This window comes from Leptopilina heterotoma, unplaced genomic scaffold (genome assembly GCF_015476425.1).
Source record: "Leptopilina heterotoma isolate Lh14 unplaced genomic scaffold, ASM1547642v1 Lhet_44, whole genome shotgun sequence".
Taxonomy (NCBI): domain Eukaryota; kingdom Metazoa; phylum Arthropoda; class Insecta; order Hymenoptera; family Figitidae; genus Leptopilina; species Leptopilina heterotoma.
Window position 1 is genome coordinate 1,005,544 of NW_025111084.1, and position 27,214 is coordinate 1,032,757.

Genomic DNA, 27,214 nt, shown 5'->3' on the forward strand with positions numbered 1-27,214 from the left:
ACAAAAATCTCGTTCAATTGGAAATTTTGTTTGTGAAAAATATTCAAACGTCTCTCATTTTTTTTTTTTTTGCTTGTATAAAAACATTCTCACGAATATAAATTTTTTTTTTTTACTAATTTTCATCGACATTAAAATCATTTCGAATATCACCGCTTGTAGTCTCTTTGAATATTAAATGCGAGAATTTAGTAAAATTATTGAGAAAATTAAATTACTGTAATTATTTACATTAAAGCAAATGATAAATTAAATCAGAATGATTTTAATAAATGTCATATTTGTCGAAATGAATTTTAATTAAAAGAACTTGGAAATTCTTCACAAAAAGACTGCGATTAAAATTAAATATTTCTACTAATAAATAATTTTTCTAAATTCCAGCATAAAAGTTAGAGATTTTTTAACGGAAAACAATAATTAATATGCATTTAATTTTCTGTTTCTACTGAAAAAATTTGATTGTATCATAAATGTTTCAGATAATTGCACATTTTGAGAATTTCAAAGAAATTATTCAATATTTGACTAGAATTTCACAGTTTTCCAAGATTTTGATTTCATTTCTTTTATCACTTTTTTTTCTAGAAAATTGTGATCGTTATTTTCTTTCTTTTAAAACAATTTTATATATACACATTTTTTGTCGACGTAATTTTTCCGACGTAGGTACAATTAATTAATAGAAAAAAATTTCATGTTTTTTTCTTTAACGAAAAACAAAAGAGGAATTAATAAAGCTATATCTCACTAACAATGTCGTCAAAAAATTAAACTAGACTTAAAATTAATTTTGTCAAAATAACTAAGTACATAATTGTCAATAAAATTAAAATTAAGCTAAAAGATTTTCTTTAATTAAATAAAATTATAAATTATTGCTTAATTTAAAAAAATTACGTATTTATTTAATTAAATAAAGTCATGTATTTAATCAATTAAATAAAATTATGCACTTATTGAATTAAGTCATGTTTTCATTTAATTAAATAATTATGATGAAATTATTTAATTAAACAAAACTCACTAATTAATAATGAAGTAAAAAGAAAATTATATTCCTTATCTATAATTGAATAAAAATGGAAATTTGAATAATCGATAAAATCAGTTCTAGTTGATAAGAATACTTGCAAGAACAGTTTTATATCGAAGATCAGGTTTCAATTTTTAAATAAGAAAAAGATTCTTACAAATATGTATACAAGAATCACTTTTTTTTATTTAAGATTCGGGAACGATTTTTTGTCAAATACAGAATCGAATTTTGTTGAAAATTTCTTTCTTCTGTAGTGTAAATTTAACTTTTTTAAAATTTGATTTTGAATTTTGTGTCGATAATTATTTTTATTTATTAACAATCATTTCGTTTTAATTTATTATAAATATCCATTTATAATTATCATCTTTTCATCAAAAGTTCGATATTTAAATATTGATCATATTTTCCTGAAGTGAAATTTTGTAATGATTGTTGAATAGAATTTTCAAAATTCGATTCTTTTGTGCATCGATTCCAAATCTTGTTTACAGTTTTTTGTTTATATATATAAGTATAACACAGCAGGACGCAAACAGCAAAGTGGATAAAATGTGGTCAAAAATTACATCTCGTAAGATACATATTGTATTTTGTAATTCAATTCACGTAATTTAATATTTTACGTAGTTTCTAGATTTTGAGCTTAAAATGTAGATTAATATTTTTTGTAATATTATTATTCTGTTTTGTGTAAATTATTTCCTTTTTCTTCATTTGTTAATTTTTATTATAGATTTGTGTTTCTTTCACTTTCAGACTTGATTATTGTGTCGTAAATCGCTCGAAACATTCGATTATTTTCATTTTCCTTTCTTTTTTTTATAATTCTGTAATTTATATCTCTGAAAAAGCTCAACATTTATACTTTTTTTTTCATTTTAACAGTGAATAAAAATTTGCAATCAAATTTTAATGATTTAGAGAGAAAAAAATGACTTTTTTCTTACACTTTCAGTTCAATTTATAGAAAATAATATAGCTGTATGTACATCTTTATCTTCTGGTACTCTTTCTTTCTTTTTCTTGAATCAATAATCAATATTTCTGATAAGTGCAAGGAGAGACATTAAAAGACATTTTTCGTCGAAAATACATTTTTTTTGGACGAAAATTTGTCTTGAATTATTAATGTCTCGATAGTGTGTTTATTATAAATATTGACATTGAAAAATAGATTTCAAAAAGATGTACAAAGTTTCGAGGATAAACGCTTTTGGAATCTCTAATACCATTGACTGTATTTTTCTTTTAAGTACAATCTAATTGTAATATTAAATGTCAAAATCATTGTTGCTGTTTTTTTTCTTTCTTTTTTTTGTGCTTAATGGAAAAGCTCGTAAAAAATCTAGATACAATAAAAGATCTATTGTTTCACGTTAGTGCTTTCAAAACTTAAGTACCGTGTGTATTTGTTGTTGTTATTATTGTCTTTTTAAAATTTAAGCTTCATGATCTCCACTGTTCATGCCGATCAATGATTCGGTCTGTTCAGCTTCCAAATCTGGTATTCTAATAATGATCAACAAGAAGGAAAATCGATAAGTTGTTCTCGATTATAATTACGAATTTTTTTATTAAATATTGTAAAACAAAATTTAATAATAGTTTTCTTAATTAATAATAAAAATAATAATAGAAATATATAAAATTACCTGATTGCTCTGCTCCTGCGACAGATCCAGATATAAAGTCTTTTCAACAAATCCAATACTGGATCCCAATTATCGTAATAAGATAATAGGGAAATTATTATAAATGCCAAAATCATTGGAATTGTCCCAAGGTAAAAAATGCAGGAAAATGTATGCTTCTTTAAAAAAACGTTTAACATCATTGACATTGGCACCGTGAGTCCAAGAGCCAGTGTTGGAATAAGGGACGAAGTAAAAAAACAGCTCCTTCAAGTAAAAATAGAAACAGTAATTAATTCACTACTCTTTTTATCTATTAATTTAAATAAATCATAAAATGCTAAATTAAATTAAAATTCTAAATTAAATCAAAATGCGGTATTGAATTAAAATTCTAAATTGAATCAGTTGCTGAATTAAATTAAACTGTTAAATAAAATCAAATCGCTGAATTAAATTAAACTGTTAAATTAAATTCAAACACTAAATTAAATTTAAATACAAATTCAATTAGAATTTTTACTGCAAAAATAATTCTTAATAGGAAAAATAAATAAAAATAATTTTTGGTAGGCAAAAAAAAAGAATAAATAAAAATTCAATTAGGATTTATAATAAAAAAAATGTTTAATATGAAAAAGAAAAGAAATATTGCATTCGAGAAGAAAATAAAATTTACCAGAGCCAAATAATTTCGCTGAGAAAGTTAAAAAGTCCATTGACAATAAGGACTGTCCATTGATGATGAGAGGGCCATTCAAATTCTTCCCATCGTCCATAATGAAGAATGAAGAATAAAGGCCACAATAGGGTTAGATTGAAAAAGCCAACAAAACCAAAGAACATTGGTACATCGAGCTTTTCTTCATTACCCGCTTTTCTTGTTAAAAATACAATGTAAATTGCATACGTTAATGTACTGACTAGAGCTAAAATTATACTAGTTGGTATTCTACTCGTTTCTATTGTAAAATCCGAAAGTCCAACTAGAATCTGCAAAAATAATTCAATAAAGTTTAATTTATTAATTTTTTATTTATTTTAAATATTAATATTACGGAGCAATTACTGACAAAAATAAAAATATAACCAGTCCAAGTCAAATAAAAGAATATTTTACTTAAAACTATAAATTAAATTTTTCATAACTAAAAAACATAAAAACTTTGTAAATAATTGAATTCCTGTGAAATTTTTATTATTTTATGAAAATAATTGAAGGTTTGCGTAGAATTTTATTTAATTTTTTTTAAATAATTAAGAAAAATGTTTGAAAATAATTGAAATTTTGCCAAGAATTTTATTAAACTTTTTGAAAATAATTGAATTTTGGAGAGGAATTTAATAATTTCTAAAGATAATTGAAATTTTGACGGGAATTTAAAAAAAATTTTAAACATAATAATTGAATTTCTGCGAAGAATTCTATTACTTCTGAAAATAATTGAATTTTTCCAATCATTTGTAGTTTCTCTAAAATTCTCCAAATTATATCGTACAATTTAGGAACTTTGCGTCTTTTCTCAATCAAATTACGAACTTTATTTTTAAAAAAACTGACTTTTACGGACTTTAAGAAAATTTACGGACCTTTAGAGGATTTACGGACCTGGTTCGAGTCCTGAAATTCTTTTCTAAATACGATTTTAGTTCAAAAAAGAAAATTTTCGATATATTTTCGAAAAATAGGAAAATTTAAAAAATTTAAGTAAAAACGGAAAATAAAGTAAGAACGTAATATTAATATTATTATTAGAAAATACAAATACTTAATTACTCTTGATAATTGAAAATAATAAAATCAGAAATCAAAATAGAAAAAAGTTACTTACAAGACCAAAAATGCTGATGGAAATTGCAACCAATTTGGATAATGTAAATTTGTCTCCCGCGTTATTCGGGAAACATGCGGCAAGAAATAGGATGAATAAACTAGATAATGAAGACAAAATAGTGACAATTCCTGTTCCGGCTTCATTTAATAACAATTGGTTCGTGTACGTTGCGATGAACCACTGAAAATAAACATTTATTTTTTAATTATTTCCGTATAAACATAATTTTCAACTATAATTATTATTCCAATAAATTATCAAGTTTACTGTTTATTTAATATCAAATTAATCTTGCTTAGATTAGATCATTCAAATTAAATTTAAATTAATAATAAATAAATCATAAAAAAATAATAAATAAATAATAATAGAAAAATAATAAAAAAAATAATTAGGTAATAATTAATCAAATTTTGTAATTAAGAAGGCAAATTTGAATTACTATTTTAAGCGTTGGTTTAAATTGCTACTTCCAACGTCATTTAATTTTTAATTTCAGTTTCTTCAAATAGAACACGTTTCTTGTTGCCAGTGGTAACAAATTATTTGTTCAATAATTACCATTTAGACCGAAAATTCAACACGAAACCTTTTATTTATACTCTACTATTTTTTTTACTAAAATCAATTTTTTCATCTGATAAAAACTAACAAAAATAAATAAATTAAAAATCTAATAAAACTTAATTAATTTTATTCCTTTTTGATTTTCATTTGAAGAAAAAACGAAATTCATGATTTTATCATTTAATTAGACTAAAATTTTGTTTTCATAAAGAATAATGCTTTTCAGCTCACCAAGAAGCAAAATACGAGAGCGATTTTTGCCACTTTCTGTGCAGAAAATTTATTGGCCTGCCTCCTTGCATATTCACCGGCTCGCACACTCGCCTGATAACTCAATCTCGCTAAAACGGCTTCTGTTGCGACAGTTTCCGACATATGACGTACTTCAGCGAGTTTACTAAATCTCACCGACCTTATCGACGAATCATCACTTTCCGTTCCCGACGAACGATCGCATTGATCTGGAGTTTTTATCGGCACAAAAGTCGGATCACTCTAAAAGGAAATAAAAATTTTATACGTAAATTACTATTCACATGGTACTTATTTTATTCCACTGTAAATATGATAATTAAAATAAATAGCACAAAGTTGCATTCATTTTATTATTATAATTATTTTAGTTTTGTATCTATTTTTAAGTATTAACTAAAATATTTATTGTATTAACTATTTTTGATAATTAAGAATAAAAAATAAATAATAAATGAAAATTAATGAAATTATTACAAATTTGATAAATATCTCAAAATATAATTTAAATAAATACATTAAATATAATTTAAACTGTAAGAAAAAAAAAATTTTAATAATTTTTCTTTCTCTTTTGTTTGTAAATTATTTGATTTCTAATAACTTTGCGTTTTACTACTGTCAAGTGTAGTCGTTGCTGATTATTTGTTATCCACTTATCGTATTTCCCAGTGGAATGTTTTGGAGAGATGGAAAAAAAGTGGCAAATACTTACCAAACTTGTATTGGCTTCCGAATAAAAGTTATCATCCTCCACATTTGGATCTGTATACTAGAATGAAAAAAAGGCAATAAATTTTACGAGATTGGAATGTTTCCAAACGATAAAGAGCTTTTTTTTAAATAAAGTAAAAGTCTTTTCTTTGGGTCGATAATATTTTTTTCTAATTTTTACTTATTTAACGAACTTCAATAATATTAAATATTAATAGAATTAAATTTAATTATTAAATATCAAATACTATTATTATTATTTATTTCCACATAGTTCGTGCCTTTCGGTTATGAACGATCTTTGGGCATTTTTCTTTACTAAATATTATTATTAAATAAGCTACGCATAATTTTTATTTAAGGAATTTAATTCAAATTAAAATAATAATTACCATATAAGTTGTTGGACGATTGCATTGATCTCGCCAAGGGGGAAAGAAGCAAAAGCCAAGAAGATATAATGTGAACATTGACGATCTGACATAGGTACTGAAAAATGGTTTTTCAAATTCTGGTCCTCTGTACAGTGTCTAAAGGGAAAATTTATAAATTAAGATTTTTCCTTCTTGAAATATAATTAAAATGTAAAAAAAAAAAATTTTAAATATAATTCATTAATTAATTTCTTAAAAATTAATTATAATCAATATTTCCCGGAAATTATTTTCAGGTATTTCTTTTACTAAAATTTAAGTTGGTAAATTTTTGCAATTAATATTTATCTGTATGTACCTTTAGCACTTCCAGTTTGAAAACCCAGATTATGTCGAATATCAGTAATGCAGCGAGTCCCAGGACGAATTTTTGTGATCTGTTTAATTCCCCAGCGAGCTTTCGGGGATGCTCCGTCATCCATTGTTGTCTGCGTTGTCGTAGTTCTCTGGCTCGACTCATGTTCCTTCTTCTACGCTCCAGTCAATTTTAACAACATCATGTCACCATTAATAGTCACTAAAAAAATAAAATTCATTTTATTAAACACAATTTTAATTAAAAAAAACTTTAAAAAAACTAATTAATTGAACTAATTAATTGATAACTTCTTTCACATTTGCATTTATTTATAATTTAACAAAAATTGAAATAAAAAATAAATAAAAAAATAATTTTTATTATTTTCAAATAAATTAATAAAAACAAAACAGTTTATAGCATTTTTTTGCAATATATTTTTGTCCTGTTAGGAGAACCAGATAAACTTTAAAAATAATTTAGAAAAGAATGTTCATTAAGAATAAAGGGAGTTTGCTTTCACCAATCAAGAGGACAATAGAGCAGGAATAAATTTCTTCCTCGATTTTCAAATGAGAGGGACAATTATGTAAGAACAAAAAAATTGTTGTTTTTAATTTTTCTTTGGTTGTAATTACAAAGGCAAATTATATTTCTTACAAAAGGAAAGTACATTGTTTTGTATTATCAATTATTATTTTCCATTCTACTTTAAATGAAATTAATAAAATAAAATATTTATTTAGCGAGACACTATTTATATTTTCTATTTTTAATAATTATTAAAAATTTTTGGTAATAAAATTTCAAGTTTCTGTCAAAAACTTAAAATAGACGAACAAAAATTTTAATTATTTAAACAATAACAACAATAATACTAAAAATAATAATATTAATACTAATAATAAAAATTCTAATAAAATAGTAATATTAATAATAAATAATAGTGAAAAGTTCATTATTGTCAACATAAAATTACAACCATATTTCTTTTTTTTGTAAACTTTTCAAAAAATAATGCCATATTTTCTAATTTAAAATTTTAATGACTAATATAATAAATAAAGATGACGAATAATCGAAGTGACTGGAAAATAAAAAGAATTAAAAAACCCTCATGAAAATGATAATTAGATTAGATCACTAATTGCCTGATAGATACTTAATTACAAAAGCTATTTATAAGATTTAAAAAGTGAAAAACAAGTAAAAATTCCTCCTATTAGTTATTATTGTCAATTTTTTTCACAACAGTTATTACAAAAAAATGTAAAAAAAACGGATTGTAACCATTAAGTGAAAAATTAAAGAAACATTTAATTAAAAAATAAGAGATTTATTTGAAAAAAAATAGAACACGGTGGGAGCGTATACCTCTTTTTTTTCCAATGACAAAAGAATTCGATGATTAATTGAAATAAAACTTTTGCAAAAAAAAGTCACTTAATCGCACTAAAATTCAGCTCTCAATTATAATGGTTTTGACAGATTGGATACGAATAACGATATCTAATCACAAAAATTATACTTACCGCACTGATAACACACCGAATGTCGTCTTCGTTATAAGAGTTGGATCACATCACAAAACGATTTGATTACAGTACTTTGACAAACTCGATAAATTACAAAACATAGTAAAGTATTATAAAACGTTATCGTTAACTTGTATTATTGTGGATTATATGTTTTCGCCGAACTCATAAATACAGAAATATTTCAATATTTGTATATCATTTTATCGAAAACAACAATCGTTGTCGGCCATCTTTAATTTTATACAGATGACGTATAATAGTACAATAATCAACCACCAGGTGCTTAGTAACTCAAAAATTTCCCCGCGAAAATTCAAATTTTTTGTCAATAGTTCATTATTTGACCAGAAGAGTGCGACAATGTGAATTTTAAAATTTTCCACGAAATCGGAAATCAACAAGATGGTGAATTATTTTAATAATAAACATATTCTTTTCGTTATAAAATTGCTTAAAAAGAAATTTCCACTTGTTAATAAATAATGGAAAAAATAGAATTTCTTTAGTTGGTTCTACGTTTCAGTGTGAGAGAAGCTTTAAACATGGTTGCTAGGTGACAGTTGATGTCAACAAACATTTGTTTGTTTTTTAAGATATAAATTCAAAAACAACAATAGGTGAGATTAAGTGAAAAATAAGAGGGATTAATAAACAATTTATATTACTTGTTAACAATTGAAAATGGAGAATAATACAGTTAGTAATGGAAGAATACAACAGGGAAATACAACTGCACAACGGACACGAAGTAACATAACCAAAAAGGGTAATTCAAATTTTTAATATTTAAAAGTATATAATTCAAGGTAAATTAAATAATTTTTAATAAAATAATAAAAAATGTTAATTAGTGCCAGATATACCAGCAGTAGAAGTAAAAAATTGGTTACTTCACAGACACTACACAAGACATGAGTTTCACATCTGTAATGCATTAATTGAAGACGAATTGAAAAAAACTAATGGAAGACATGAATATGCTAATTACCTGAAGGTAAAATTAATTTCATTAATTTTCGCAAATTAATATTATTAATTAATAAATTAATTAAATAAATATCCGAAAATCAAATTTTAATAAAAATAAAAATTGATCATAGAATAAAATTATTTTTGTAAAAAATAAAATTCTTCCCAAGAATTCTATTCTTTTCAAAAATAAAAATTTTTTTTATAACCGGTTACATATTTAATAAATGATTATTCTTCCTATTTACAAGGGACTAATTTTGAGAGCAGACGGGAGGGTCCAAGAGGCTTTGGAATGTTTTCAAAAATGCCAGGAAATCAATTCCAGTAATGTTAACAATACGAAACAAATTGCAAAAACTTTGTAAGTATATAAGTGAATAAAATCATTACATTTAGTAATAATAATAATATTAATAACAAAAATATTTTAATAATAACAAAAATATGATAATAATAACAAAAATATGGTAATAACAAAATAATAATAGGTAATTGTAATAAAATTCTTTAGTCAATTTATAAATAATAAAAATCTTCGTAAAAAATCCAATTATTTTTCAAAATATTGTAAAAATACTCCGAGAATATTCAATAATTAAATGTTTTCATTTCATTTTACTAAACATTTTTTTTTAATTTTTTAAATTTACATCTTTTTGTTTTTTAATTTGTAAGCGCGTTTACATTATTAAATAAATAAAATAAAATTTTTGTTAAATAATTGAATTGAATGTTTGTATAGAATTTTATAAAAAATTTTCTTTAATAATTGAATTCTTTTAGGAAATTTTATTAAAATAGTAAAATATTAAAAATCTTTGAATGAAGAAAATTTTTTTCAAAATAATTGAATTCCTGTGATGAATACTATTGTTTATGAAAATAATTGAATTTTGCAATGAATTTTATTAAAATTCCTAAAAATAATTGAATTTTGAAATTAATTTTATTAAAATTCCTGAAAATAATTGAATTTTGTCCAAGAATTTTGCTATTCATTTATAAAGATAATTGAAATGTTAACGACAAATTTTTTTTATATTTTTTGAAAATAATTGAATTTTTGCGAAGAATTTTATTAATTTTGAAAATAATTGAATTCTTGTGATGAATATTGTTATTTTTGAAAATAATTGAATTCTTGCCAAGAATTTTACAATTTATAAAAATAATTGAATTCTTGACAAGAATTTTACAATTTATAAAAATAATTGAATTGTTTCAAACAATTCTTTATCTGAATTTTCGAAAATAATTGAATTTTTTGACGGAATTTTATTAAAAAATTGGAAAATAATAATTTTTTAAAAAAGAATTTCATCAAAATTGTTGAAAATAATTAAATTAATATTAAAATTCTTGAAAATAATCGAATTTAATTAATATTTTTAAAAATAGTTGCATTCTTTCGAGAAATTTTATTAAAATTTTAGTGAAAATAATTGAATTGCTCTAAAGAATTTTATTATTCATGAGAATAAATAGGCAATCTTTCAAAAATTGATATTTATTTTTGAAAATATAAAATTTTTCAATTTACAAAATAATAAGAAATGGAATACAATAATATAAATAATTATAAAAACAACATAAAATAATAATAAAAATTTCCTTTAGTTCTAGATCACAAAAAATTTTATTTAAATAAACATGAATTTAAAATTAAAAAATATACTCATAAATATGAAAATATTTTTTGCTGCAAGAGCTGAATAATGAATCTCTGAAAATGAATTTAAAAAAAATACTTTTTTTTAATGTAGTTTACGGTCATTAATTTATGTTTTCTCTCTTTTTTTCTCATGAAGATTTCTTCTTGGCCGTCATGAGCAAGCAGTTGAAAATTTTACCGAAGTAATTGAGAAAATGAGAAACCCAGATTGGGATACTCATCATAATCTAGGTAAGTTATTAATTTATCAATTTATTATTTTTTTTATTATTGAATTTTTAAGTAAATTAATTTTTCATTCAAAGTAGCTTTTCTCATTTAAAATTTTAATTACACACTGCTTATCAAAATTTTGTGCACTAAATAAATTCTTTTTTCCACCAGAAAAATTCAATTTACAATTTTTATTCTTATTTTTAAATTCTCGCTGAAGCAACAAGCATTTTTTTAAATTTTAATTACTTTTAATTTAATAATAATTATTACTTTAAATTACTATGTGATTATAAATATGAATTGTTGTTATTTAATTATTTTTAATTATCATTCTATATAATGATATTAACAATTATTATTAATATTATTATCATTTATTTTTGTTATTTTTTATTATTTTTTTATTTTTGTTAATTTTGTTATTTTTGTTATTATCATTATTTTTATTATAATTATTTTTGTCAATTTTTGTTATTACTATATTATTCAATTTCTTTTTTGAAAAGAGGAAACATTATATAATTCGTATCGATTTGAGTAAATATATTTGTTTGAATACAATGTTAGAGGGTTAATATTCAAGTGGAAAATTGAATGTTATATTTTATTTTCTACAGGGGAATGTTACATAAAACTAAATCATCCGGAAGAGGCAATAAAGCATTTGAAGACAGCAATTGAACTGACAAAGAATGAAATACCTTATTTAACATTGGCTAAGTTTTACGTTTCGCAGAATCGTATTACAGATGCTGTCGGCATTTATTTAGCAGCTTCCAAGTTAGTATTAAAATGACTCCAAAAAAAAAGAAAGAAAAAAATTATCATATTCAATATCTATTATTATCATCACAATTCGTCTTAATTTAATTAGACAAAGAAAGAAATCTTATTTTTCCCCCGCATCGAATTTATCTCCATTTTTTTATCTTCATTTTTTTTTAATTGTTTCTTTTGAAATTTATTTTCTTTACATTTTTTTCATCAAAAGAATCAATTTTCCTTCAAAAGAATTCATTTTTCATCAAAAGAATTGATATTTTAGAAAAAGAATTTATTTCTTTTCTTTAAAAGAAATTTTCTAAAAATTAATTATTAATTAATAATTAATTCTTAAATCAAATTATTATTATGTATAATTATCAATTGAATTTGATAAAGATTAAACAGAACGGTAGAATTGGACTAGAGAGAAAATATTGAATATCAAATAAATTGATTAAATTTTTCAATTAAGTTGTAAAGTTTGTTTTCTAAAGTTTATATCATTTTTCGAATATACCTATATAGTTTCCATTAAGAAAATGAAGGTGATTAATTAACTAAAAAAGCAGCTAATTAATAAACCGATTAAGTTGACTTTATTTCTCAGCTTTTACATGACCTTAGTTTATATTTTTTTCTTCTTTTTTTTTTGAAAAGATATTTATTAGATTGAAGTTGATAACTCAATTTTATAAAATTATAGTTAGTGAAGCATAAATTTCTTACTTCCTAATGATCTCAATTCCCATGGAAACAATATCAAATTAATGCATTTCAGTTACTCGAATTTCAATTAGAAAGTTAGATACCAGCAAAATGTTTACTTTATAGTAAATCATCTTTGCGTATTTCCACACGTGTTACTTTGTTTATTGAATGTGAATTTTCTCTCTCTCTCTCTCCGAATTAAATTTATTTGTAGTTTTTATTAATTAGAATATATAATTCTTTACTTTCTCTTAAAATTGTTGAATAGAAATAATAAATAAATAAACAAATTTAAATTTTAGAACGAATTAAAATTTATAATAAATAAATAAATAAATGTAGAAAATTTTGAAATTAATAATAATCAAACTAATAATAAACTAATAATAACTAATAATAACTAATAATAACTAATAATCAAAATAATAATCCAAACAGATAAATAATTTTCAATTAAGGAAAATATTTGAATTAAATTGAGAATAAAAATTAAATATTATGTTGAAATACTTTTATTTAATTTTCAGTTGATTAATTTTCTAATCGATGTAAATTATTTCAGAATTGTTCCCGAAAATGAAGAAATAATTACTGAATTGGGCCTTCTTTATTTGGAAATGGGAGAAACTTCACGTGCCATTCAATATTTTGAATCAGCTTTATCGCATGCGCCAAGATTTCCAAAAGCACTTTTACCATTGGGTTTTCTTAAACAGGTAATTTCTGTTTTTTCTTTTTTAGAATTTCCACTAATTTAAATTCGCTAATAGAAATCAAAAAACTATTCTAAAAATTATAATTAAATTCTTTAAAACAAATTCAATCATTTTCAAAAAATATTCGAAATTCAATTATTTTCAATATCTAGTATTTTCATAAAATTTCAAAAAAGAATTCAATTACTTCAAAAAAATTGATAAAATTTCATCCAAAATTCAATTATTTTCATAGAGAATAAAATTTCCACAGGAATTCAATTAATTTAAAATAGCATTTTCAAAAAAATTTCGCAAAAATCAGTTATTAAACAAAATTCTTATACAATTCATCACAATAATTCAATTACTTTCACTAATAATAATATTTTTCATAGAAATTCAATTATTTAAAAAATTTTTTAATAAAATTCTAAGCAAGAATTCAATTACTTTCATAAATAATAAAACTCATCGAAGAATTTCAATTATTTTTAATACTACATATTTCATATTAATTAATAGAAAAATTCAATTATTTTCATAAATAAAATTTTTCACCATAATTCATTAATTATTTTCAGAAAAAGCAAAATTCTTCAAAGAAATTCAATTCTTTGTAAACATTATTTTAATAAAATTTTTCGCAATAATTCAATTATTTTCATAAATAATAAAATTCATCGCAGGTTTTTAATTATTTTAATTATTTTTAATATTTTAGGTAATTAATTATTTTTAATATTTTTAATTATTTTGAATAATTATTTTTAATAAATTTTTACAGGAATTGCTAGAGAAATGTAATTATTCTTAAAAATTTAATTTCAATTCCTCGAAGAAATCAATGATTTAAAAAAATGTTTTTTTAAAATTCTTTAAAAAAATTCAATTATTTACAAAAATGCTAGAATTTTTCACAGGAATTCAATTATTTTCAAATATTTAAATAAAATTTGTTTGAAAAAATCAATTATTTTAAATACTATTTTAATTTTAATAAAATTCTTCCCAAGAATTCAATTATTTATTTACAGAAATGATTTATCGAAAGAATTCAATTATTTCGATAAATAAAAAAAATTATTCTTTAAAATTTAATTATTTTGAGTCATTTTAATAAAATTCTTTGCAAAATTCAATTATTTTCATAAATATCACAAGAATTCAATTATTTTTGAAAATAATAAATTTCGTCTTGGAAATTCAATTATTTTAAAAAATTCTAATAAAATGCAATTATTTTCAAAAAAAAATTAATAAAATGCCACGCACAGACATTCAATTATTGTTAAAAATTTTAATAGAATTCTTTGTATAATTTAATTATTTTTAAAAACGTTTCGCAATTCAACGATTTTCAATATCATTGGATTTTTTTCATAAAATTTGCAAACAGAATTCAATTATTTAAAAAAATTTTTGTAAAAATCTTCGTAAGAATTCAATGCTTTTTCATGAATAATAAAAATTTCTCAGGAATTCATTTATTTAAATTAAAATTTGCATAAAATTAAATTATTATTATAAATATTGAAATTCTTTCATGAATAATAAAATTCATTGCAGGTCAATTCAATTTATTAGCAGGATAAGAAAGAAGTAAATATTTTTGATGAAAATCATGAAAATAAAATATAGAATGGAATTTTTGTCAGTTTTTGTGAAGCGTTTAAAACGAGTTTTTTTGGTCGTCAAATTTAATTTTTCGATAGCTACTTTTTTACTACTTCTTTTAGTTTGAAAGCTACTTTTTTGCTACTTTTTAAAAATTAATTATCGAGTGCGAAGTCTGCAATTAAATTAATTAAACACAGTAAAAAAATGAATAATATTTACACTAAAAATAACAATTATTTTTTCAGATGAATTCTGATTATGATACCGCATTAATTAATTATAAAAATGCATATCAAACAATTCCGGAATCTTGGTCGTTATGGAATAACATTGGCATGTGCTTTTTTGGAAAAGAAAAATACGTTGCTGTAAGTACAAAAATAATTAATTTCTCTTATAATAATTTATTATACGATTAAATATAGGGAGACATTTATCAGTGACTTCAAAATATATTTTCCTTTCGATTCGAGTGAAGAGAATCGAAGGCAGAATAAATAAAATTCCTCAAAGTTGAATTAAAGGGGAAAAAGAGAAACTTCTCCCAAGTATGTACATTGAAGAAGTGGAGAGTAACTGATGAGTATCTGAAGAGCGAACGACATTGGATATTCTATTTGCAGTAAAACCCTAATGACTCTCAGGAATGTAATTAGAACGGTGTCAGGAAAGTGACAAGGAATTAGAGAGAATCAAGTCGAGTCATCTCACTTAAAGCCAGACAATCACATCAAATCATGAATGTATTTTCGATTTATGGAGACGTAAAAAAGAAATCAAAATCAACAAAATTATTCAAAAATCACAAATTCGAATTAGAGAAAACATATTTTTTTTTATGATTTTTAATACTTTTTAATTATTAATAAATTAACTATATATATGTATACATCACTCATATTACTATTCTTAATTAATAATTAATTATTAAATTATAAAAAATTAATAACTTTAAAAAGTGAATATTTTTAGAAAATAAATTTTTATAATAAATTAATTTTGTTAATGCAGAAAAAGGAAAAATTTTCAGACACGCTTTTTTTATGTGAGAATTATTAATTTTCTTATTCACATATTAGACTGACGAACTGAAGACAACATAGTAAAATATGAAAAAGCCATTTTTAGAATCTGCACATACAAATAGAAAACAAAAAAATTTAATTGTCAATAGGAAAAATATTCCAATTAAAAAAACTTAAATCAAAAATATTCTCTATACCTGAGAAACGGTTTCCATATTCATTTTCGCAATTTTTCCAATCGTTATATCACAAGGTATTTGACTTTGCATAATTATCAAAGGTATTAATTTTTTTATTTCAATCGGCATTTCATGAAAATCACTGTCATATCTAAAAAAAACGGATAACAAAAATTATTACGATTATAATTAATTACGATTTATTGTTTAAAAACTAACGATTTCATTTTATTTTCTAAATTGAATTATTTAAAAATTTGTTGATAAAATTCTTATCTTTAGGAGAATTCAAATTATTCAATATATTATTTATTATTGTTATAAAAAATTGAATTCTCGTTGAATTTTCTAATAAAAATTGATTTGAAAATGAATGTTAGTTAAAATTTTAGATTATAATTGAATATTATGTTCACAATTTTTTTTTAAAATCTCGTAAATATTTACATTATTTTTATAAATATTAAAATTCTTCTCCGAAATTCAATTATTATTTTTAAAATTTCTTCGCAATAATTAAATTATTTTCATAAAATAATAAAACTCATCGTAGAATTTCAATTATTTTTAATTCAATTTTAATTAAATTCCTCGAAAATTTCAATTATTTTTAAATATTTTATTGAAATTCGTCGAAAGAATTCAATTATTTAAAAATTTGTTTATAAATTTCTTTATGAGAATTCAATTTTGAGAAATATTCAATTATTCAATAAATTATTTATTTTTGTGTTTTAATAATTGAATTCTAATATATAAATTTAATTAAGAATTTCTGGAAAAAGTAAAAATTTTGACTGGAACTCAGGGAAAAGTCAGGGAAAAATAAAATAAAATTTTTGTGGCAACCCTGTTTAACGTTCAAAAATTTTTAAAACATTTTTTAAAAGCTCACATATCAAATGCAATTTCACCGCTTATTTTTAATAAATTTTGCACTGGCAATCCAAGAACATAGACATGATAAATTGTTGTGAGTGCAAGAACTGCCTGTTTTATAAAATACGCCACGTCCCCCATTACAATCATTGTCTAGACAAGAAAATAAATTCCAATAATTTAAATAAATAAATTCTTAAATAAAATTTAATTAAATAAATCTATAATTTAATAATTTCGGAATCGATTATTAATTAAAAGAATATAATTACCTGCACTAGGGTACAACTTATCGTTACAATATTACCCCCAATTGAGACAAATAGAAAAGGGGAGTATAATGCCTCGAGCTGTTTCACATAACTAAAAAAAAAAAATTAAAAAAATTATCCTACAATTTTTACTGAAAATGTAGAAAAAAATAATATTTATAATATATTCACTCAGTACCTAATAGCATAATTATGATAATGAATAGAATAAAATAATTCTTTATACGAGAGATTTTTTTTCGATCCTCTGTCTTCATTATTGTCTTCATCAATTAATTGATGCTTATGATTAATATTTTTAAATCGATACCTAAAATATAAAAAGAATTTTTTTTCTCAAAAATAATTGAATAATAAAAAGAAAGTAAGTAAGTAAATCAATAAAATAGAATAGAATAGTAAATCAATAATAGAATATTATTGTCTATTTCAAAAATATTAATAATAAAAATAAAGCAATAATAATAACACGAAAAAAATATCAAAAAAAGAAAAAATAATAATAGATACGAAAACAATAAAAAAGAATAAAATAATAGATACGAAAACAATAATAAAAAAGAATAAAAATATTAATATTTACGAAAAAAAATTAAAAAAGTAAAATAATAATACGAAAAATAATAATAAAATAGAACAAAATAATAATTTAAAAAAATAATTAAAAAAAACCAAATAATAACAATACAAAAAAAAACAGTAAAAAAATTACCTAATAATTGAAAATAATCCACAAGCGTGTTGTGTGGTGGCAGCAAAAATTGCATCACAACAAGAAACAAATCCCAATATATAAGCAGTTGTTAATGATCCGTGTATTAAAATAAATTTTAAATGTTTCTCGTGATTGAAAAAAAATTTTATCGGATATGGCGATTTTAATGGTAGACTTTCATTTGATGGCAAAAATATATTTAAAAAACAAGGCGACAATGTTGTCAATAAATTAAAAACCAATGCAGTCGAGATGTATCCTTAAACAATTTTTTTTTGTTTTTTTAATTAATTAAATAAAAGATCATTAAAAAAAAAAAAACTTACCAAAATATAAAATACTGTATTTTCTTCCAATTTTTGCCTGACTTTCAAGTATTTCGAATTCCTTTTTAGATGTCCACAGTTTCCAATCATTTTTTATGCAATCGAGAAGAAAATGTAACTAGAAAAATTACGAAAAATTAATTAATAATAAATTAAATCATTACAAAGAATTTTTCTTTTCAAAAAAGAAAGAAAGCAACTTTTTTTCATTAAAATATAATTTTGTTTCATAAATTTTTAAATAAGAATTTTTATATAATTTATTAATATAATAAAATACAAACAAATGAAAAACGAAAAATTAAATGAGAAATAATTAATAAAATAAATTAAATAAAAATTTAAATTTTTCGTTACAATATTTTTCACGTATTCAAAAAAATGTATTTATTAATATATTTTTTTTTACTCTTAATTATTAATAAAAATAAAAAAAATGACAATTATAATATTTAATTAAATAAAAAATAGAAATTTAATAATTTACCTTTTTTTCATTAAAGCAAAAAACTAAAAATTGACCTAATCCCATTAGAAAGATAATTAATGAGGAGATAACTTCAAATACTTCATCCTTATTAAGATTCCATGTGTCAAATAAACCGTTAAACTATAAAAAAATAATGTGTTTACAAATATTTTCCATCCAATAATGAGAAATAAACATTATATTATATACTATATTTTGGAAAGTAAATAGTGAAAGTTACCCTAGGGACGACTGAGACTATTATTCAGGAAATAGAGTAAAACTTTATTTGTTAATAAATACAAATAATTAATTAAATAATTAATAAACAAGAAGACTAAATTAAAATGAAATATTTATAATACATTTTTTTAATTTAAATTAATTTGCAAATACAATTTATTTTTAATATTTATAATAATTAAAGTCATTAAATAAATAAATCCCCCTCTGAACGTAAAAATTAATTAAAATATTTTATTATTTCATATTTGTTAAAAAAATTATTTAAGAATTAATAATTTACTAATTAAAGTTAAATATTACATTCCTAAATGTGTAAATTATTTTTTTAAATATTCTAATCCATTTTTCTATGAGAGAAAAAATGGTGTAAATAAAAATTATATTAATTAAGGCAAAAAGAAAATGTCACCTGAAAAAAAATTGTCGAACACATAATGACAAGACAAGAGATTTTTAATAAAAATTTTGTCCACAATTTTTGAAAACTCCAAAGACCAAAGAATGAGAGGCTAATATTATTTATTTTAAAATATTTCGAATCAAAAAGATCCATTTTTTTTGTTATTGTTGAAGGAAAATTTTATGCTTATGTATCTTATTTTTTGTATATAGAGCAAAACTCCACAGGGAGAAATGAATGATTAGTTGAAGAAAAATAATATTATCGTTTATTAGACTCTTCGGTATAAATTTAGAACCTAATAATTAAATATTCAGCGCGGAAGATTGTAAACCTGTAATTATTATAATTGCCAGTCAATAATATTTCATACCTACAAGGCGCAAAGCTTTGAATAATTTCTATCAAGGAAACAACTTGCATTTCGAAATTAAATGAAGTAATAATTATTTTTCTCATTCTGAGAATATTTATTATGAGAGAAATTATTGTCGAGAGGAGAATAAGTTTTGTTGTTTTAAAGTGATTTTAACTAATGAAAAAATTTTCATAGTAAAAAAAAATTACAAAGAAAAATAGTAAAATAGAAAAAAAGAAGAGAGGAAAATAGGGAAAAGAAAAAAAAGAATAGAAAAAAAGGAAAAGAGGAACAAGAAAAAAGGAGAAAAAGAGAAAAGGACAAAAGAAAAATAGAAAAATAGGGAGAAGAAAAAAGAAAAGAAAAACAGGAAATTAGGAAAAAGGAGAAAAGAAAAACAGGAAAATAGGAAAAAGGAGAAAATAAAAGAAGGAAAATAGAAAAAGAAGAAAAAATACAGAAAGAACAAAAAAAAAAAAAACCAGAAAATATAGAAAAAAGAAAAAAATGTCGTTCATTATTATCGCTTTAACATATTTAAATCGATTGAATTTTCCAGAAATATTTTTCTGCCAGATTCCAGCCGTATTTTTGCCAGTACTATCACAACAAACAATAGAATCATCAACAAATTTTTTAATTGTAATTAATCCTTCTCCCAGTACTCTGACTTTACAAATACTCTCTCCAAACAGTTCCCTAATAAATTAAATTCATTTTTGGTAAGTTTTAATTATTCTTCTATTTTATTTCTTTTTCATTTTTTTTGTTATGGCAAATTTTTTTTTCTTAACATAAACTTTAATTTTTAATTTTAATTCTTCCTCCCCAAAAATATTCAATTTCTCGCACTCGTTCCAAATTTATTTCTTATTTTCCAAATAAAAAAATCCAAACACAAATTTTGCAAAAAAAAACTCCAATTTTCAAAAAATTAATTTTTATACTCTCAGATAAAAAATTTTCCCGCGGAGTTAATATTTTGCACACGTTTTCCTTTTAAAGTAAAAATGTGAATTAGAGAAATATTGAGAGAAAATTTTTCATTTCTTTTTCGTTTTTAAAATCCCAGAAAAGTTAAAAAAAAAAAAAAAAAAAATTGAAAGTTCTTAAAAAAGAAAAATACTTCTAATGAATAATGAAAATTGTAAATAGAAAATTAAATTAAATTCCTTGAATCTCTCCTTGTTTTGTTCATTATAATATTTAATAGAAATTAAATTCCTTTTTCTCGTAGGTGTTAACAATATTTTCAGCTTTAGTTTCTATATAGAAAAGAAAAAAAAACTTGTGTCGTGTGGGATTGAGGATTACAATTCAATTTCCTCAAATTTTCACGAGGGTAGAAAATCGAAATTTATTGAATTATTATCGTTTCTTATTGTCCTCTGCTTTTCTCTATCAGTAATTTTTCATAAAGATAAAAATTTTTCAAAAAAAAGTATAAAGAAAAAAAAGAATTAAATAAGATTGAATAATAATAACAATAATAAAATTAATAAAAATCCCATTTCTTTTTTGTGAACAAATAAATAAATAATAATTTCCATTTGTTTTTGTAAATAAATAAATAAATAAATGACAATATTAATTACTGAAATTTCCAGGCAATTAGTTGTTTAAAACGAGCTCATTTCTTAAATCCATTGGCCTTGCCACCTGCGTGTAATTTGGGAACAGTTTTTCTGAATACCGGTCAACCGGCGTCTGCAGCCACCTATTTATGCGCTGCAGTTTCCGCCAGTCCCAAAAATGCAATGCCTTATTTATTACTTGGATGTGAGTAAACAATTTTTTCTATATAAACAAATTTAATTAATTTTTTCTTTACAATTTTTAAAAAATACTTTCCTATTTATCCCAAATAATATTACTCTACTTTATTTTGATTTTTAATTACAAAAAATTAAAAAAAAAAAATGAAAATATATGAAAATAATATAATTGTTAATAATTATTTGTTAATTTAACAATAATAATTATTATAATAAGATATAAGTAAGTAAATAATAATTATTATTTCTTGGATTGCATTTAAAAATTAATTTAATATTTTTTTAATAATCAACAATATTTTTTAATATTTAATAATTTATTATTAGAAATAGTTCAATTAATTTACGATGAGGTGTTCATTCAAAATACCAGTTAAAAGTTTAATTTTCCAATGATATTATTTTTCACAGTCGAATAATTTTAAGAAATTAGCATAGAAAAATATCGTGCTACAAAATATTCAACTTTCCGCGTTCTTTTCGTGAAGTGATTAATTTTTATTCTTCCAAGTTTTCTACTGCACTAATGGGAACAAAAATGACGTTCAATTTCTTGTTATGCATTCAGACGGAAGTCAAAAAAAAAAGAAAAAAAAAGAAAAAAATTAAAACAAAAAAAATTTATTCTAAATTAATATAAAGACAAAAATACCTACATTTTTCACAATTTTTTTTTATACTTCCAAGTTTTAAGTAGAAACAGATAAGTATAGTCAGACATTATTGTCTTACAAATAGTAAATAAAATAAATAAATAAATAAAATTAAAGTCAATAAAAAATATAACAAAAAAAAAATATTTTACTGTCATTAAAAGTACAAGTAAAAAAGACTTTAACAGCAGTCGATAATTTTTAAAGTAGTATAAAATTTCTATAGTCAGACACAAGATAAAATTTAATAATTCTTCAAAATAGAACAGAAAGGAATATTTATTGGCAAAATTTGAGAAAGATTCAATAAATCTTAAGTAAAGTTCAATCGTTTGAAAAAGTTTCAAGTAGAACAAGTCGATTATAGTCAGACATCGTATTATTCTCATATTTCAGAAACTAAAGCATAATAAAGAATATTTTTTTTCAGTTCATTTATAGAAAGAATACAAATAAAAAATTGCAAAGCAAATCTTTTTTATTACTAATTCGAAAATTTTAAGTAGTTGATGAATTTTATAGTCAGACATTATTTAGATAAATATTATAATTTATCTTTAAGTTTGGTTTTTTTTAACTTTTTCCCGTAGATACAAATAAATGAAAATTTTCTAAAAAAATTTTCAATTTCATTCGTTTTAAAGTTTTAAGTAGAACAAGTCAATTATAGTCAGACATTGTAGTACATCAAAATTTCATTCAGTAAAATACTAAAGAATCATTTTTTCCGAAAACTTTTTTTGGGAACAAAAGTAAAAATTGAAAATAAATATTTAAATACTATTACTGATTTTCAAGTAGTAGAGATAATTTATAGTCAAACACGTTAATATTTATTAAATTTTCCAAATTTAAAATCCACTAACAAAAATTATTTACAATAAAATTTTTAATTTTACTCTTTTTAATGTTTTAAGTAGAACAAGTCGATTTGTATTACTTTAAAATTTTATTCAGTCAAGTATTAAAAAAAGAATTTGTTTGTAAATCTTTAGGAAATTGAAATAAGAGCTGTAATATAGTAATATTTTTAATAATTGTTCCAAAATTTTAAGTAGTAAAGGTATTTTATAGTCAGACATTTTAATATAAAATAAATATTCCAAATTTAAAATTCACTAATTAAAATTTTTAAGAATAAAATTTTTAGTTACACTTTTTTTAAAGTTTAAAGTAGAACAAGTCAATTATAGTCAGCCATTGTAGTATTTCGAAATATCATTCAATAAAATACTAAAGAATAATTTTTTCCAAAATTCTTTTTTTGGGAACTAAGATAAAAATTGCAAATAACTATTTAAATAATATTTCTGATTTTTAAGTAGTAGAGGTATTTTATAGTCAGACACTTCAATATTTAATAAATTTTCCTAATTTAAAATCCAAATAATTAAAACTTTTCCAATCAAAAATCTTAATGTTTCTTCTATTAAAGTTTCAAGTAGAATAAAGTCGATTATAATAAGACACTGTGTTCTTTAAAATTTTATTCAGTAAAATATTAAAGAATTTATTTTCTGTAAATATTTCGGAAATTGAAATAAAAACTGTAATAGTAATATTTTTAATACTTGTTCCAAAATTTTAAGTAGTAAATGTATTTTATAGTCAGACACTTTAATATAAAATAAATATTCCAATTTTAAAATCCACTAACTAAAATTTTTTTAAATAAAATTTTTAATTTTAATCTTTTTAATCTTTCAAGTAGAACAAGTTGATTATAGTTAGACATTGTATTACTTCAAAATTTTATTCAGTTAAATATTATAAAATATTTGTTTTTGTAAATTTTTAGGAAATATAAATAAAACTTTCAAAGTAATCTTTATTACTATTTGTAAATTATACAATTTTAAGTAGTAAATGGATTTTACAGTCAGACAGTTTAATATTAAATAATTATTCCGAGAATAAAATCTAATTACGTTTATTTAATTTGTCTGAAAGTTTCAAGTAGAACAAGTAGATTATAGTCAGACAACGAATTCCAATATTTTATTCCGTAAAATATTAACAAAAATAAAAAAAAAATTCAAACAAATGAAATATTTGTAATTTTTTTAAATTAACCTAAAATTTAATAATTAAAAATTCTGTTTAACTAATAAAAAAAAATTCTAATTAATTCGATAATAGACCACAGACTATAAAGAGTTTCCAATCTCTTTTATTCGCAGTGTAAACGAAATGAGAAAAAAAGTTAATTAGCCATCGATTTATTAACCTCATTCTTTTTTGGGTTATTAAAGAAGTGTCAAATTTTTCTCTTTCTCATTTATAAAGTGAAACAATTGTCAACAATCTTTTTTCAAGAAATAATTAAAAAATTAAATTAAAAAAATCAATGAAAAAAAATTTAAGAAAATAAAAAAAAAGAATTAGAGAAAATAAAAAAATAATTTAAAAAAATAAAAAAAAATAATACAAATAATTTAAAAAAATAATATAAACAATTAAAATTAAATTGCATTAAACTAATTTCAATCAACTAGCAATTTTATAAGCTTCATTTTTATTTGCTTATTAAAAAAGTGACAAATTTTTCTATTTGACATTTAATGAAACGCAATTGACAATAATTTTTCTTTAATAAATAAAAAAAAAAATTGTTAATTAATAAATAAAATTTGTAATAAATAAAATTGTTAATAAACAAAATTTTGAATAAATAAAATTTGAATTAAATAAAATTGTAATAACTAATATTTCGTTAGATACCAAATAAAGAATATTTTTTTTCAACTCGTTATTAAAAGTAGAGAGAGAGAGAGAGAGAGAGAGAGAGAGAGAGAATATTTGCAATCATTGTAAAGAAAATAAATATGTATTTTTACAGTGGCCTTAAAACAACTGAACGATTTGGAGGGATCTGTGGGTGCATTGGAAAAAGCACATTCTTTATCACCACAGGATCCATTAGTGCTTATTAATTATGCAGTGGTTCTAAATTTACTTGGTAAAGGAGAGGATGTGAAAGATATTCTCACTGAGCTTAATGACATCATGGCTGTTATCGACGTCGATCCTAAGGTTTGAGATAAAAAGAGAAAAAAAAACATAAACTTCCATGAACTCTATTTACTTCGTAATTGAAAATTTATTCCTGCTTTTTTTTTCTCCATCCCATCAGACAGTTTACCATTTTTATATTCAACTTTACTCCTCACAAATATTAGCATAATAATTGCCATAATTTATTAATTTTCATATTCAAAAAGGAAATTAATTTTCAATGCTTTGTTTTTTCTTGAAAATTTTAACCACTTTCCTCCCCCTGAAAGCTCTACCTTATTTTTTTAACCGCTTTTAATAATAAATTTAAAAATTAAGTTTAATAAAAAATAATAATAGGTAAATAATTTTTTTTATTATTTTCACTTTCTTTATTTACTTATTTACTTTTTTCTTTAATATCAACGGGACTACAAACTAAAAATGTCTTTTCGTCGGAAAATTTTTTCTCTTGACTTATTTTTATTCTTATTATTTAAAAGTTTACCTTCATTTTTTAAAATGAAAAAATAGTTTTTAATCCAGAAAAAAGATGAAAATAAGTTATTTTTCCATTTTTAGAAATGATTTCATTATTTTTATATATATAATCTTAACAACAATATAGTCCCGTTTATAAATAAAAAAGTAAATTTTAATAATTTTTAAAATAATTTTTAAAAGAAAAATATGAAAAAAAAATTGTCTTCAGATTACAGAAACCGCGAAGAAATTGGACATTAAAATTCGCGAAGAATCACAATATGCAGAGGAGAGGAGAATGTTAGGAACCGATGAAGTTTAAAATAAAAAAGTGAAAAATTTTTCGAAAAGGGTGTTATTGTTAAAAAAATAAAATATCCGAAAAATATTATTTATTACTATTTAATAAAATAACTATATTGCAAAAAATGTTAAATACAAAAAATAAAATTCATTACCTTTCATTTCTGTGATGAATGAAAAAAACATGTCCATATTTTTTATCATTTATATTATCCTTCATATTTTCAAAAAAAATTTTAAATATTCCATGATTATTATTCGAGTAGACAAAATCTGTTGTTTAGAATTTATAGAGAAACAAAAAAACATTCTTCTGCATACTTTTTGCTTTCAAATTAGAAAATTTTACTAATAAATAGTAATTTCCACTAATTTATGAGTAAATTTTACTAAATTTAAAAGCAGAAAATAAGTAACTTTTTACTGAACAATTTCAAGGCCTATATATATATATATAAAATTGCGTATTAACATAAAAGGTATTTATGCATTTTAAGCACGTTTTTAAACTCAAACAAATGACGAAGTTAATTCTCCTGTTGATGTTGAAAATGTGTTTTCGTATTTATCACCATAAAGCTTTGGAAAATCCTTGAGGATTAAAGTCAGGGTAAGTGTTTTATTGAAGCTTTTACAAAGTGGAATTTCTAGTTTCTTAATTTAATAAGTCGAAAACTTTTCAAAATTTACGTCAAATTTTGTTAATTACCCTCGGTTTTTTTGTTTTTTATTATTCTTTTTGCGACTGATTAAAAATTTATACAATTAGAGTTTAAGAATTTTTTTAAATTATATATTATTAAATACAGAAAAGTTTAGATATTAAAAAAAATAAAGAAAAAATCAAGGTTGAATAATGGTTTGAAATAATTTTATAAAGTCAGAAAATGATAAAAAATTGCTTCTATTATTTTTTCAGTAGTAAAAGTCAGTTTTAGTCAGGCAATATTTTTTCAGTAGTAAACTGCAACTACCCAATGGGAAATTTACAACTGGCGTAGTACTGCGCCAGCACTGGCAGCACTGGCGGCAAGGCTGAGAGCCAGCACTGGCATGGCACTGGGATGATAACGCCGTCTGGCGCTGCCGAAGTACTGTCTGTCAGTGCTGCCAGGCAGCGCTGGCGCAGCACTGGATCAGTGCTGGCTGAGAATATTGCCGCAATAAATGCTGTATTG

The 27,214-nt window shown here is 21.8% G+C and overlaps 2 protein-coding genes across 3 annotated transcripts; one reads left to right on the top strand and one right to left on the bottom strand.

Annotated features, from left to right (window-relative positions):
• Positions 1-1,845: 1,845 nt before the first annotated feature.
• Positions 1,846-8,559, bottom strand: LOC122506857 (solute carrier family 35 member F5). Of its 2 annotated transcripts, none has more exons than XM_043619233.1 (9): positions 8,306-8,559; positions 6,774-6,992; positions 6,434-6,571; positions 6,043-6,099; positions 5,307-5,570; positions 4,506-4,688; positions 3,353-3,666; positions 2,695-2,940; positions 1,846-2,551 (listed from the first exon to the last, which is right to left on the bottom strand). In XM_043619233.1, exons 2-9 carry the CDS (start codon positions 6,933-6,935, stop codon positions 2,482-2,484), a joined length of 1,434 nt encoding a protein of 477 aa, XP_043475168.1. In that variant the 5' UTR covers positions 6,936-6,992; positions 8,306-8,559; the 3' UTR covers positions 1,846-2,481. The 2 variants fall into 2 exon arrangements, with proteins under 2 accessions (XP_043475168.1, XP_043475169.1); XM_043619234.1 differs by lacking the exon at positions 8,306-8,559 and adding an exon at positions 8,148-8,265.
• Positions 8,560-8,654: 95 nt separating this feature from the next.
• On the top strand, positions 8,655-26,172 carry LOC122506858 (Bardet-Biedl syndrome 4 protein homolog). The gene is made up of 10 exons (XM_043619236.1): positions 8,655-9,077; positions 9,163-9,305; positions 9,532-9,644; positions 11,092-11,186; positions 11,789-11,951; positions 13,207-13,360; positions 15,205-15,327; positions 21,436-21,607; positions 25,096-25,289; positions 25,963-26,172. The coding sequence occupies exons 1-10, from the start codon at positions 8,993-8,995 to the stop codon at positions 26,053-26,055; spliced, it is 1,335 nt and encodes a 444-aa protein (XP_043475171.1). The 5' UTR covers positions 8,655-8,992; the 3' UTR covers positions 26,056-26,172.
• Positions 26,173-27,214: the final 1,042 nt, after the last annotated feature.